A 12,681-nucleotide genomic window follows, 5' to 3' on the forward strand; every position below is an offset into this window, starting at 1 on the left:
CCACAAGACTGTGTCCTGTCATAGCTGCCATGTGGCTTGTAGTTATCTCATTCACTTAGTTTTTTATTTAAAATTAATTTTGGGGAACCCTGGGTGGTGCAGCGGTTTAGCGCCTGCCTTTGGCCCAGGGCGCGATCCTGGTAGACCCGGGATCAAATCCCACGTCGGGCTCCCGGTGCATGGAGCCTGCTTTTCCCTCTGCCTATGTCTCTCTGCCTCTCTCTCTCTCTCTCTGTGTGACTATCATAAATAAATAAAAACTTAAAAAAATAATTTTGAAAAAAAATAAAATTAATTTTGGGGGGCAGTGGGGGTGGCTCAGCAGTTTAGCACCACCTTCAGCTCAGGGTGTGATCCTGGAGACCCGGGATCGAGTCCCACGTCGGGCTCCCTGTGTGGAGCCTCCTTCTCCCTCTGCCTGTGTCTCTCATGAATAAATAAATAAAATCTTAAAATTAATTTTGGAAAATAAAATAAATTTTGGGGGACGCCTGGGCGGCTCAGCGGTTAAGCCTGCCTTCAGCTCAGTGCGTGACCCCGGGGTCCTAGGATAGAGCCCCACATCGGGCTCCCCGCAGGGAGCCTGCTTCTCCCTCTGCCCATGTCTCTGTTGCTCTCTGTGTCTCTCATGAATAAATAAACAGAAATAAAATAAACTTAATTTTTTAAAGCAGGCTCCATCCCCAGCCTGGTGCTTAAACTCATGATCCTGAGATCTCATGATTCCACAGACTGAGCCAGCAGGTGCCCCACTTATTGCTTATTCTTGTTCATCTCCCCCACCCAGTAGGCTATGAGCTCCAGGGGAGTCAGGATGGGACCCCCCAAAGTCAAGTACTCTGTATATGTCTGATGGATGAATGAATGTCACCTCCCATGGCCCATTGCTCTGCAACGGGGATGGCAAACCTTTTTGTGTACAGAGCTAACTAGTGTAAATTTTTGGTTTTGTTGGCCATAAGGTTTCATAGTGATGACTCACCTGTACTATTCTAGCCAGAAAGCACCAGAGTCCTGATGTTAACAAATGTTAACATGAAAGCGGGGAGGCCCTCCTGGCAGCAGCCAGCGAACGGGCTCCTTTTACCCACACGCAAAAGTGAATGTCATGTAATTTTCATGTATCATAAAATTGTCTTTTGGTTTTTGGTTTTTCAACTATTTAAAAATGTAGGGGATCCCCGGGTGGCTCCGAGGTTTAGCGCCTGCCTTTGGCCCCGGGATTGAGTCCCTCATCGGGCTCCTTGCATGGAGCCCGCTTCTCCCTCTGCCTGTGTCCCTGCCTCTCTCTCTCTCTCTCTCTCTGTCTCTCATGAATAAATAAAATCTTAAAAAATAAAAATGTAAAACCACTGTAAACTGTAGCAAAACAACAGGAGGAGTGATCCGCAGGCTGATGCCAATTCTGTAAGATGTGAATGTTTTGATCAAATGTATCGCCTTTCTAATCAAATTGCATCTTTGTACTTTATATATATACATACATAGGATCTTTTAAAACTGTGCTGTGGGGTCAGACACATCCCTCCTTGTATCCCCTGTGCCACCCACTTGCCGCGCACCCCCAGGAAGTCCCCGCCGCCCCGATTCCAGGCCTGCAGGCTGTGCAGCGCGGGCAGTCACAGCTCCCAGTGGGGCCTCCCCCGGAGGGCCCACCCGCGGGGGAGCACAGTCGGTCGCCCTCCACGGTGAGCGGGCGCAGGGGTTAGCCCGCCCGAGGGGAGGGCGAGCGGAAGCTGGCGCCGACCCGGTTCGTCTAAGGTGCCAGGTGCTGCCAGACTGAACTGTGCCCGTAGCTAAGTTTCGGGATGGAGCCCACGCGGCATGTAGGTGACAGTGCGGGGTCCCTGGTCTCTGGGGACCCCGAAGCCCCGGGGAGGCGCGGAGCTGGTCCCCCCATCACTTTTGCTCAGGATCCGAGTGGGCAGCGGCCTCCGAGGGTTCCCCGAGATCCCGGCCTGATCCGCACCCCGGGTGCGGGGCTTCTAACCCGCAGAATTTGCAGGAGCGCGGGGGTCGCTCAGTGGGTCCGGCCCCGCAGGTTCCCCTGCATGGGAGCCCCGGGGAGCCCCACAGCGCTGGCCCCCGACAGCGAGGCACGGGCGGCTACCTTGGGCTCCCGTTAGGCGGCAGACGGGCCGCCCCGCCCCGCTGACCCTGGGCTCCCCGACGCCCGGTGCCCGGCGCCCGCCCGCGGCCCCGCCCCGCCCCGCCCCCGGCCCAGAAGGCCTCGCAGGGCCCGGCCGCGCTCGCCAGCCCCAGCAGCCGCAGCATGAGCGCCCCCGCCGCGCCCCCCATCTTCGCCCCCGGCGAGAACTGCAGCCCCGCGTGGCAGGCGGCGCCCGCGGCCTACGACGCGGCGGACATGCACCTGCAGATCCTGGGCAAGCCGGTGATGGAGCGCTGGGAGGCCCCCTACATGCACGCGCTGGCCGCCGCCGCCGCCTCCAGAGGTAAACTGAGGCCGGGGCGCGCCCAGCCCCTGCTCTCGGCCGCGGAAGGCGGGGCGCGGGGCGCGGCTGGGGTCGGGGGGGGGCGGCGGCGGCGGCGGGAGCGGGCAGGCCGGGGCCAGGCCGCGCTAAGAATAGCTCCGGGACCGGGAGGCCGGGACCCAGCTGTCGGCGGCCGTGCCCGGCGCCCAGGGCTCCCCCCGCGGGGCGCGCACACCAGGGTGTCCCCTCTCTCTCCCCAGCGGTTCCAGGCCCGAGGCCTCAAGCCCGCCCCCCTCCTTGCAGCCAGGCTGGGAGGGCAGAGAAAAGTAACCACATCAAGAGATAAGCGCCTCCAGGGCTCGAAGTCCAGGGTCTGACCCCCCCACGGAGGCCGGGCCTGCCACCCGCTGCCCACGCGTCCCTCGGCCCTGGCCCGGCCGGGCTGTGCCCTCTCAGGGCTGCCGTGTTCCACCCTCCGCCTCTGCCCCACTTGTGCCCTTCTGTCCTTGCGGCAAACATGTCTCTCCGCAAAGGCCCTGCCCCGCGCCCCCTCCTCCCGGCCGCTGCCCGGCCCCAGCCTGGCGTGTGACACTGGGCTCTTTGTGTGACCAGGGGGCCGGGTGCTGGAGGTGGGCTTCGGCATGGCCATCGCGGCCTCCAGGATCCAGGAGGCCCCCATCCGTGAGCACTGGATCATCGAGTGCAACGACGGCGTCTTCCAGCGGCTGCAGGCCTGGGCGCAGCGACAGCCACACAAGGTGCGCGCCTCCGCCCGCTCTCGGGGGCTGGGGCCTGCTGGACACGGCGGGCTTCTCCCCCAGCACCTCTGCCCTCTCCCTTACGGCGGGGGGCATCCAGACACCTGGGACCCTCACTCCTGTTTTTCTCCCCGCCCCAAGGTGGTTCCCCTGAAGGGCCTGTGGGAGGACGTGGCACCTACCCTGCCAGATGGCCACTTTGACGGTGAGGGGGCTTGGGAGCCGGGGAGGGGGAGCGCCTCTGCTTGGCTTGCAGAGAGACCCTCTAAGGGGCACTTGGGGTGCCCGATGAACCACTGCCAGCCGCTGCCCCGTGGGAGGAGGCAGCATGCCGTGAGCTGGGGGTGAAGCACCCGGGTCCTGGGCACACGCTGCCTGACCTGTGGCCACCCACTTCCCGCGCAGGGATCCTGTACGACACGTACCCACTGTCCGAGGAGACCTGGCACACGCACCAGTTCAACTTCATCAAGGTAGGGCGCGCTTGCTGGGACGGTTCCCAGGGCCAGCGGGGCTGGCAGCTGTTCACACAAGGACACCCCTCCCCCGGGAGACGGGAGGCCGCCTGGGCAATGCCTGCGGCCCACAGCCCAGACCTCCTTCCTGACCACGGTCCCCTGCCCAGGGCCACGCCTTTCGCCTGCTGAAGCCTGGGGGCATCCTCACCTACTGCAACCTCACCTCCTGGGGGGAGCTGATGAAGTCCAAGTACTCAGACATCACCACCATGTTCGAGGTGAGGCAGCCTTCGAGGCAGCACCCCTGGGGGCTGTGACCTGGGGAGGGCCCCTGGCCTCAGGGGCTGATCTCCTGGGTGGATGGTGGCCTCCACTTACAGGTCAGGTAAGGTCTCTCAGCGAAACGACTGTGCCCTCGGGACACAGTGATACAGCCGGGTCCCCAGCCAGGCATCCCCCTCGTCCACCCAACAGGTCTGTGTTGGTTTAGGCACCTGGCCCTGCTGCCTGGGAGGATGTGCGGGGGGTGGGCGGCCTGCCGGCACCCCACGGTACCAGGAATTGCTACCCGAGGTTAGATACCTGGGGGACCCCCTCCCAGACCTGGGCTTCCTGGTTCTGTGGGTCTGCAGTCGGGCTGCAGTGCCCGCCGGCTCCCAGGGGCCCTGGTAGTTGTAAACGCCGTCCTGGGGGGAGCGGGCACCCTGGGTGTCCTCCGAGGCCCCACGGCCCCAGAATGACCGGGCGCCTCCCTCCCGCCAGGAGACCCAGGTGCCAGCGCTGCTGGAGGCAGGCTTCAGGCGGGAGGATATCCGCACGGAGCTGATGGAGCTGGCCCCGCCGGCCGAGTGCCGCTACTACGCCTTCCCATGGATGATCACGCCCCTGGTCACCAAGCACTGAGCCCGGCCGGGCCTCAGGCCTGTCCCGTGCCCAGCGCAGTGCCTTACCCCTGGGAGTGTGGGCCTGGGTCTCACAGCCGTGGGCGCCAGCCCGGGCCACACCTGCAGGAGGACGGGGGCTCCCGCCCTTCGCTGCAATGGGAACACCCCTTCCTCCCAGGGTCGTTCAGGATAAAATAAATGCTAATGCCGGCCTTGCCCTAACAGCAATGCAGCGTGAGCACGCACTGAACGCGCACTTTCGTGGACGCCTCCTGCCCCTCCAAATACACAAAAACCCAGGATCTGTCCAGGGCACCCGGGGAGACGGGGCTACTGTGCAGCAGTACTTGAGACAGCACGTGAGCTTCCCTGTGCCCAAGGCCAAGCGGCCAGGACCCGTGGGTCGTGGCAGATGCACAGCTCGCAGCCAGGCCACCCCCCCCGCCCCCCCAGAGTTGGCAGCTGAGGTCCGGAGGGGGCGGGGGGAGGGGGGCAGAGCTGCGTAGGCCTCACTGGGTGGCGGCCCAAGGCCCAGAGCCTCAGCCTGGAGGCTCTGATCCCACCTGTCAGGCTGAGCCTTGAAACAAGGCCAGACCTTTGGACCCAGCTGTGCTCCCCAGGACCCTCGGCTCCCCCCTAGATGCGGTGCGGCCACAGGCACCGCCCCAGCTCCGTCACCCTCCAGCACCCAGCCGGTCACCCCGGGGCCATCCGCTTCTCTCTCCACAGCCTCTGGGACCCGTCCACTCCCCTCTTTCGTGGGCCTGGGGCGACCGCGTGCAGGGTCAGCTCTCCAGCCACAGGACAGCCTGCCCACGCAGCGCTCACCACCCGCACAGCACGTCACCCCTCCCAGAGCCCCCACTTCCGCACACGTCACACAGGGAGGGAGGTGGCGCCAGGGTGGGTGTATCGGGTTTATTGACCATCCTGAGGACGCCGCAGGGGCCGGGGGCGCCGGCACTACCTGCGGTACCAGATTCTGAGCTTCTTTTCCCGCTTGATCTTCCTCTGCAGCTGCAGGATGCCGTACAGCAGGGCCTCAGCGGTGGGGGGACAGCCTGTGCGGGGGGGCTGCGCCTCAGTCTCCCTGCTGACAGGGAGTGGGTGGAGCACCCAGGCTGGGAGGGCAGCCACGGTGCCCCCAGACCAATGACTGGATCCTGGGACCTCCCTGCTGGGGTCTGGCCGACCCCCCTGCCGCTTGGCAAAGGGCAGCACCCACAGGCTGGACAGGGCACTGGGAAGAGGGGGCAGCAGGGCCATGTCAGGCAGGGGAGCCATGGGGCCCCCTGGCTGGCACCACCCCAGCCTGTCCTGACCAGGTTGGGGGTCAGCCCTTCACAGGGGAGGAGCCCGTTCCAGACCCTGCAGTCAAGCCACAGCAATGGGGAGGACCAGGCTGCCCACACAGGCCCAGCTGCCCTGTCCAGCCCCCACTCCCCATGACCTGGCTCAGGACCTCCACCAGGACAAGCCTGGGTGATCTCGACCCCGGCTCACACGAGCCCCAGGTGGGGAGGGGAGACTCAAGGGGGCAGAGCAGCCAGAACCGCAGGAGGCCCAACGGAGGAGGGGAAGCCCTGGGGACACGCTCCCCTACAGTCCCTGTCCCCCACAGCCCACCGCAAGGGGCAGAGGGACGGGTCACCACCCACAGGACCTGCCCGGGACCTGAGGGTCCTGAAGGACAGCCCCCGGTCCTCACTCCTGGCCTGCCCTGGACCCAGCATCTGCAGAACCACCACAAGGGTGCCCGTGACGGGGCATGGAGGCTCTGCGGGGGGACATGTCCCAGGGCACATGTCCAGCAAGTAGCAGCTGACCAGGGCTTGGCCTCTGGTCTGCAGGATGGAGTCCCCTGTGCCCTCCCCTACCAGACGGGCTGTCCCTCCACCACGGGGGCTCCCCTGGGGCCTGGCGGGGCAAAGGCCCTCACGTATCCGCAGGACACTAAACAAATCACCACCACCCAATGTCCTTTTGAGCGATGCCAGAATGTGACCTAAACTTCTTGGGGAACGTGGATAACAGGCCTCAATTGTCCTCTGCCCTCCGGAGATGGGGGTCGGGCTGAGTGTGCACTGAGCCCAGGGACACGGGGCCTCTGTGGGCAGGCGAAGCACTGCGCTGACCCGACCCGACACTGTCCGGGCGGATGCCAGGGGCAGGGGCCGCGTGTGGCCGGGAAGATGCCCAACCGCGCGTGACCTTCAGACAAACCACCAGTCCTTTTCTGGTAAAAATGTATCGTAAGCATCGTAAGGGACACACGTTGAAATGTTACTATTTCCTGTTACTCTGACTGATGTACCTGGGGCCCTGCACGTCACCTGCACGTCACCTGCGCCTCCCGGCACCTGGCACCGGGTCCAAAGGAGTCCCGCGATCCCTCGTGAGAACGAGAACCTGTGGCCACCGTTCCAGGTTCCAGGAACCACTCTCTGTGTTTTAACCCTGTTCCTTTGGTTCTGCTTCTATCAGGTGGAACCACGGGATGCGCGGTCTAGAGATGGCTGCTGCCCCACCCCGCCCCGCCCCGCCCCACCCCGCGCTGGCTAAGCCTCCGGCACCAGCCTGGGCCCCCCTCTGGGCGAAACCTAAGACTTTGCCGTCGAGGGGACCTTTGAGGGACAAGGGAGGAGAAGGCTGAGGCTTCGCTCTTCTGCTTGGACCCACATCTGTTCGTCCTTAAACAAGGGCAAGGCACCGCCTCTGCAGGGGCGTGGGGGCCCCGGGACGCGGCAGGGGTGGGCTTACCGGGCACGTAGATGTCCACGGGCACGATGCGGTCACAGCCCCTCACGACAGAGTACGAGTAGTGGTAGTAACCTCCCCCGTTGGCACAGCTGGTGGGGAGGGGCACCGTAAGGGCCACGCTGGCCACCCCACAGCCCCGCCCCATGCACCCCTGCCTTCAGGTACAAACAGGTGCCAGGAATGGGCAGGAATGGATGTAGTCAGAAAAGAGAATGGCCACCTGAGGCCTGCTGTGGGACCAGGGGGAGCAGGAACAAATGGACAGACCCCGAGCCCCCGATGCTCAGGGAGGGGACCAGACACAGGAGGCCCCACGGGGTGTGAGTCCACGTGTGACACATCCAGGACAGGCTCGTCCATGGACAGGGAGGGGCTCAGGGGGCCGGGGGCTGGGAGGTAAGGTGGGGGAGGTGACAACTGATGGGGACGAGGTTTCCTTTGAAGGTGATAGAACGTTCTGGAAGTAGGGGCAACAGCTGATAGCACCATGAATGCATGGACCTCACAGAACTGCGCACTTTAACAGGGTGGGCTTTACGGGTCAAGTTCTACCTCAGCAGAACGGCCAGGTGAGGAAGCAGCTGCTGGCGGCACGGGGAAGGGCAGGGAGAGGGCGGCGGGGAGCACGCAGACGGCCCACGGAGTGGGGACGGGCGAGAGCGCGCCAGCCTGGGGCGGGCACTCACCTCCCCATGGACACCACGTAGCGTGGCTCCGGCATCTGGTCGTACACCTGGAAGAGAGGGCCGGGTGTGGGTGTGGGTGTGGGTGTGGGTGCGGCTGCAGGCCGGGCGGCAGGTGGCGGGCCCCGGGCCAGGCCTACCTTGCGGAGCGCCGGGGCCATCTTGTTGGTGAGCGTGCCGGCCACGATCATCACGTCCGACTGGCGCGGGCTGGCGCGGAACACCACGCCGAAGCGGTCCATGTCGTAGCGGGGCGCCGCCATGTGCATCATCTCCACGGCACAGCACGCCAGGCCGAAGGTCATGGGCCACAGGGAGCTCTGTGGGGGCAGGGGCTCAACCAGGGGGTGCCTGGGCCCCGAAGCTCAAAGCCCATCGGCCAGGCTCCAAGGGGCCCTCAGACGTGCGTTGCCCACCCAGTGACCCAGTGTGCTCCGCGGGACGGTAAAGGGAGCTACGCTCGTGTGCCGACGCCGTCCAGCACGCACCGTACCCAACACCCCGGCCCAGGTGAAAGTAGCTTCAAGGATGTAGTTCACATAACCCAGCACGTCCTAAATACCATCCTTCTGGGACAGGGACGGCCGCTCTGAGGGCCTGGAAAGCCACAGGGGGCACAGCTCCAGACCCTGGGGCTCAGCCCCTGCCAGTGACTTGCTGGTACCCTTTCCCGGTGTCCCAGGACTCCAAACGCCTATTCCTCCAGGAAGGCCTCTTGGATGCCCGTGGAGGACACTCGCTCTCCATCCGGGGTCTCCTCTCTCCCTGCTGCACTCCTCAGCCAGAGCCTTCTCTGTGGTCTCTGCCTAGGCAGGGACACCTGCCCCACTTTGTCCTAATACGGGTGACAGGGCTTGGGCTACACCCAAGGCCAACCCGGACAGCACGTCAGGCTGGCGCCGTTAGGTCCAACAGTGCAGGAACACCTGTGTGCTGGCGCTGTGGACCCTGGCGAGCGCCCCCCTGGTGGCCCCCTCTGTGACACACAGAGACAGCCCGGGCACCCCCCGCACACAGGGGAGCACTCGTGGGACATGCACATGTGTGCACAATCCTGGGGGACGCCGCCCAAACTGTCCCGGGGTGAAGGGTGGGGGCGGGCAGCGTGTGGGGGCCTTTCCCAGGAAGGAGCCACCGGTCCAGGCAGGCACTACTTTCCCAGGTCAAAGAAAGCCACTCCTACATCGGAGGAGAAGCTAGAGGAATCCACAGAAACGGGCGATCTGCAGAAGGGGGCAGGTCAGGGAGGGCCCAGGAAGCAGGGCAGGGGCGCATGTGGCCAGAGGCCCGAGGGCGGGCGAGGGGCCGGGGGCTCACCCGGCGGGCCCAGTTGATGAGGTCATCCAGCTTGGCCACCACATACTCGCCCCGGCTGCTGGGAAGTGCAGAGGACTTGGGGACCACAGCTCCAGCCGAGGACACAGCGGGCTGGGTGCTGGACATGGAACACACGGCCGGGAGGGGGACGTCAGCCAGACGGGCACCCCGCCCCCCTGTCCCACGGTCTAGCCCGGAGCAGCGCCTCAGAGGGCAGCACCCGGCTGGGGCCACGGCCTGCTCTGGGGCCCACGGCACCCCGCACTCAGGCCCGGGGACGGCTGCCCTGCTGGGGCCCCTGCTGGCCTCTGTCCCCTGGGGAACCTGGCTCTGTGGTTTGGGGACGTGCAGCTATGGCCTTGGACGGAGGCGAAACCCCTGGGGGCCGGGGCAGGGACCCACACTGCATCGCCCCGGTGGGTGGAGGGGGGCCCCCGGAGTCACCGAGGGCTGCTGCTGCGCCAAACGGAGGCTTTAGGGTGCGCAGGTCACCGGAAGGCCGGCCTCACCTGCTGGGGCTGTCCACGGCCACGCTGGAGTGGACACCACGCACCTGTGTCGCCGCGCCCACGCCGGAGCTGCGGGGAGAGGGGGTGCCCGTGAAGAGGGCCCTGGGTGTCCCCGCTCCACCCGGCAGGGGGAGGGAAACAGCCCGGGGCCCCCCTGGCCCCAGGCCCTTTTTGTAAATAAAGCTTGGTCGACTCCCCAGCCCACGGCCGCCTCCGCCCGCGGCACAGCACCCAGGGGCCCCCGTGGGAGGTCGGCTGAGCCCGTCCGAACGCTCTGCTTTCCTCTCGGGGGCCTCCGTTTCCGGGAGGGTCTCGCCGTCTATTTTACAGGGAATGTTTGATTCCTGGGGAACAGGCCTTATCAAAGCAGAGCAGGTCTGTGCACGTGCCCTTGGAGCCCCCTTGGAGCCCCCCGGGCTCTGCGCCCAGACGCTGCTCAGGACCCGCCTGCTGTCCTGGGGCCGCCCCGCCTTCCCGCGGCAGGGAACAGGGGAGCGGGCCGGCCTGGCCTCCTCCTGGGCTGTCCCCCCAGGCCTGCGCCCACGGCCCTCCTGACCGCACACTCACCGCAGAGCAAGGGTCCGGCGCAGCAGGCCCGGAGCTGCGGAGAGAGGCCGGGGCGCAGGCGGTGAGCGCGGAGGCCCCGCCCGGCTCGTCCTTCCTGGACCCCGGGTCTAAGCGCCACTCGCCAGGCGCTCGGTGAGGACGCGTCCTTCAGAACGTGACCCGCACGGCGCCACCCGGGAACAGGGCCCCGTCCTGCAGCGGCGCCGCTCGGGCCCCAGGGCCTTTGCACGTGCAGGTCCCGGCCGCAGCCGAGCGCACGGCAGCCGCTCCCCGGGGGCGGGTCTCGGGCCGCACCGGCTCCCCCGCCCGCGGCCTCGGCCCCGGCCCCGTCACCGCCCCGCGCCCGCGCCCGCGCTCACCCGCCAGCGCCGCCATGTCCGCCTCGGCCTTCAAACAACCTCTGCGGTCCGTCCGCTTCCGCGCTCCGGGTGCGCGGGGCCGCCTCCCACAGCGGCTCGGCCGCCGCGCGGAAACCGGAACCCGCGCCTGGGACGTTCCGCCCGCGGGGCCTCCGCCGGCCGCGCCCCCGCCCCCGCCCCCGCCGCGGCCCCGGGCAGGGGGTTCGGGCGCGCGGGGGCGTCTCCGCAAAAGCCGGGCGCGGCCTCGCCCTCTCCTCGGCCCCGCGGCAAAAGCTCAAAAGAGCGTCCCTGGGTGGGCTCGAACCACCAACCTTTCGGTTAACAGCCGAACGCGCTAACCGATTGCGCCACAGAGACGGCGCTGCCGCCCGGCGCCCCCCGCGGGCCTAAGAGGCGCGCGCAGCCCGGAAGTCGGCGGGGCCGGGGCGGGGCCGGCGGGGGCGGGACTCGGGGCAGCAGCGGCCCCTGCCGCCCGGCCGAGGTAGCTCAGTTGGGAGAGCGTTAGACTGAAGATCTAAAGGTCCCTGGTTCGATCCCGGGTTTCGGCATCCGTTTTGGCGCCTTCCCAGAGCGCCGCCGCCTCTGCCGGGAGGAGGGCAGGGGCAGGCCGCGGGCTCGGGCCAACGTGGGGTCCGCACCCCCAGGACCCTGGCTCCCGCCCCGATTCCCAGTGATTTTTAAGTGGCGGGATGGGAACGCTGCTCAACGTCCAGACCCGCATAGTGGGGAGCGCAAGGTGGTCGCCGCTTGTAGGACACTCAATTCTCGCAATCCTGCTGGAGTTTTACACTTGGGGGAAACTGAGGCCCGCTGCAGGCCCCGAGCCCCGCACAGCCCGCCGGGCCTGGCTCTGCGGGAGCTCCCAGAGCCCTTCTGGGTTCCTTCCCGCCGCCCACTGGCCTGTGCCGCCGATTCTCTAACTTAAACTGAGCCTTTTAGGGCAGCCCGAGTCACGGAGCACGTGTGGACGACGGAGAGCTCCCTGTACCCAACGCCCAACGCTCCTGTCAGCTCGCACCGCAGGACGCAGCTGCGGCAGTTCTTGAACCAAACTGGGTCCCTTACCGAAGTCTGAGCTTTCTGCAAGTGCTCGGATTTCCCGACACATCCCTGCGTGGAGAGTGAGGGACCCTGGGAACCCAGCCCCCAGCCCCAGCCGCACATTCAGAGGACGCGGCCCCGGGGCCACCTCTGCCTGCCACCTCCTGAGACCTGAGTCACCCAGCCAAGCTGCTCAGTGCGTTTCCAATCCCACTGGAACCACAAGCGAGTGTCTTTGGGCTGCCAGGTCACAAGAGGGAACGCCGGGGGTGGGGGGGGACCATGCACAGCAGGCCGCTCCAGCGAGGGGGAGGCCAGGTGGACAGGGAGGCCGGGGGGCAGCGAGCCAGCTCGGGGGCAGCAGGGCCGTGAGTCGGGGGCTGTTCCTTGTGTGCGTGGGCTTCCGAGGTTTCAGATTCTTACCCTGTACGTGAATTATTTTTTTAAAGATTTTGAGAGAGAGGACACACGTGGGCAAGTGCACATGCCCAAGTGGGCAGAGCAGGGTGGGGGTGCAGGGGAAGACGGAGCAGCAGACGCCCGCTGACCAGGGAGCCCGACCCCAGAACCCTGGGATCCCAACCTGAGCCGAAGGCAGACACCCAACCGACTGAGCCACCCAGGCGCCCTGTGAATTGGTTGTATTTTTCTTTGAAGAAAAATACAACCCACCGTGGGCGTCTAACTCACACTCCTGAGAGCAGACTGAGCCAACTAGGCGCCACCCCCCCACTACGGCACTTTTTTAGAATTTGTTTTTTTAGATAAACAAAGACTTGGAGAGGAGCCAAGGTGTGTGCAAGGGCAGCTCCCCGGGTCAGGAAGCAGGGACGCTGGTGTGTGGTGACCAAGCCAACTTTAGGAGGAGCTTCTGCAGGGCCTTGGAGTCCGGAGAGGAAGCAGTTGGGAGAAG

At 65.7% G+C, this 12,681-nt stretch overlaps 2 protein-coding genes and 2 non-coding genes across 5 annotated transcripts; 2 read left to right on the forward strand and 2 right to left on the reverse strand.

Annotated features, from left to right (window-relative positions):
• The first annotated feature begins 2,220 nt into the window (after window positions 1–2,220).
• On the forward strand, window positions 2,221–4,760 carry GAMT (guanidinoacetate N-methyltransferase). 2 transcript variants are annotated; one of them, XM_077860721.1, is made up of 6 exons: window positions 2,221–2,453; window positions 3,045–3,190; window positions 3,332–3,395; window positions 3,596–3,663; window positions 3,816–3,926; window positions 4,123–4,335. In XM_077860721.1, the coding sequence occupies exons 1-6, from the start codon at window positions 2,273–2,275 to the stop codon at window positions 4,318–4,320; spliced, it is 768 nt and encodes a 255-aa protein (XP_077716847.1). In that variant the 5' UTR covers window positions 2,221–2,272; the 3' UTR covers window positions 4,321–4,335. The 2 variants fall into 2 exon arrangements, with proteins under 2 accessions (XP_077716847.1, XP_077716848.1); XM_077860722.1 differs by lacking the exon at window positions 4,123–4,335 and adding an exon at window positions 4,411–4,760 and having other exon boundaries at window positions 2,227–2,453.
• A 676-nt stretch (window positions 4,761–5,436) lies between these two features.
• On the reverse strand, window positions 5,437–10,983 carry NDUFS7 (NADH:ubiquinone oxidoreductase core subunit S7). The gene is made up of 8 exons (XM_077860723.1): window positions 10,728–10,983; window positions 10,369–10,402; window positions 9,802–9,870; window positions 9,293–9,410; window positions 8,116–8,295; window positions 7,979–8,025; window positions 7,293–7,381; window positions 5,437–5,593 (listed from the first exon to the last, which is right to left on the reverse strand). The coding sequence occupies exons 1-8, from the start codon at window positions 10,741–10,743 to the stop codon at window positions 5,496–5,498; spliced, it is 651 nt and encodes a 216-aa protein (XP_077716849.1). The 5' UTR covers window positions 10,744–10,983; the 3' UTR covers window positions 5,437–5,495.
• A 27-nt stretch (window positions 10,984–11,010) lies between these two features.
• Window positions 11,011–11,084, reverse strand: TRNAN-GUU (transfer RNA asparagine (anticodon GUU)). The gene has a single exon. It is a non-coding gene; the product is annotated as a tRNA-Asn (tRNA).
• A 118-nt stretch (window positions 11,085–11,202) lies between these two features.
• On the forward strand, window positions 11,203–11,275 carry TRNAF-GAA (transfer RNA phenylalanine (anticodon GAA)). The gene has a single exon. It is a non-coding gene; the product is annotated as a tRNA-Phe (tRNA).
• Window positions 11,276–12,681: the final 1,406 nt, after the last annotated feature.

The sequence above is a fragment of the Canis aureus genome, chromosome 19 (genome assembly GCF_053574225.1).
Source record: "Canis aureus isolate CA01 chromosome 19, VMU_Caureus_v.1.0, whole genome shotgun sequence".
In the NCBI taxonomy this organism is placed as follows: domain Eukaryota; kingdom Metazoa; phylum Chordata; class Mammalia; order Carnivora; family Canidae; genus Canis; species Canis aureus.

Bases quoted from the DNA above. Each gene is read 5' to 3' on its own strand.
- GAMT (XM_077860721.1), top strand. From the start codon at position 2,273: ATGAGCGCCCCCGCCGCGCCCCCCATCTTCGCCCCCGGCGAGAACTGC. The intron at 3,191-3,331 runs GTGCGCGCCTCC...CCCCGCCCCAAG, and splicing joins CGCAGCGACAGCCACACAAG to GTGGTTCCCCTGAAGGGCCT. The intron at 3,664-3,815 runs GTAGGGCGCGCT...TCCCCTGCCCAG, and splicing joins ACCAGTTCAACTTCATCAAG to GGCCACGCCTTTCGCCTGCT.
- NDUFS7 (XM_077860723.1), bottom strand. The intron at 9,871-10,368 runs GTGAGTGTGCGG...CTCTCCCCGCAG, and splicing joins CGCCGGACCCTTGCTCTGCG to CTCCGGCGTGGGCGCGGCGA. The intron at 8,296-9,292 runs GTGAGCCCCCGG...CTGCCCCCACAG, and splicing joins TCATCAACTGGGCCCGCCGG to AGCTCCCTGTGGCCCATGAC.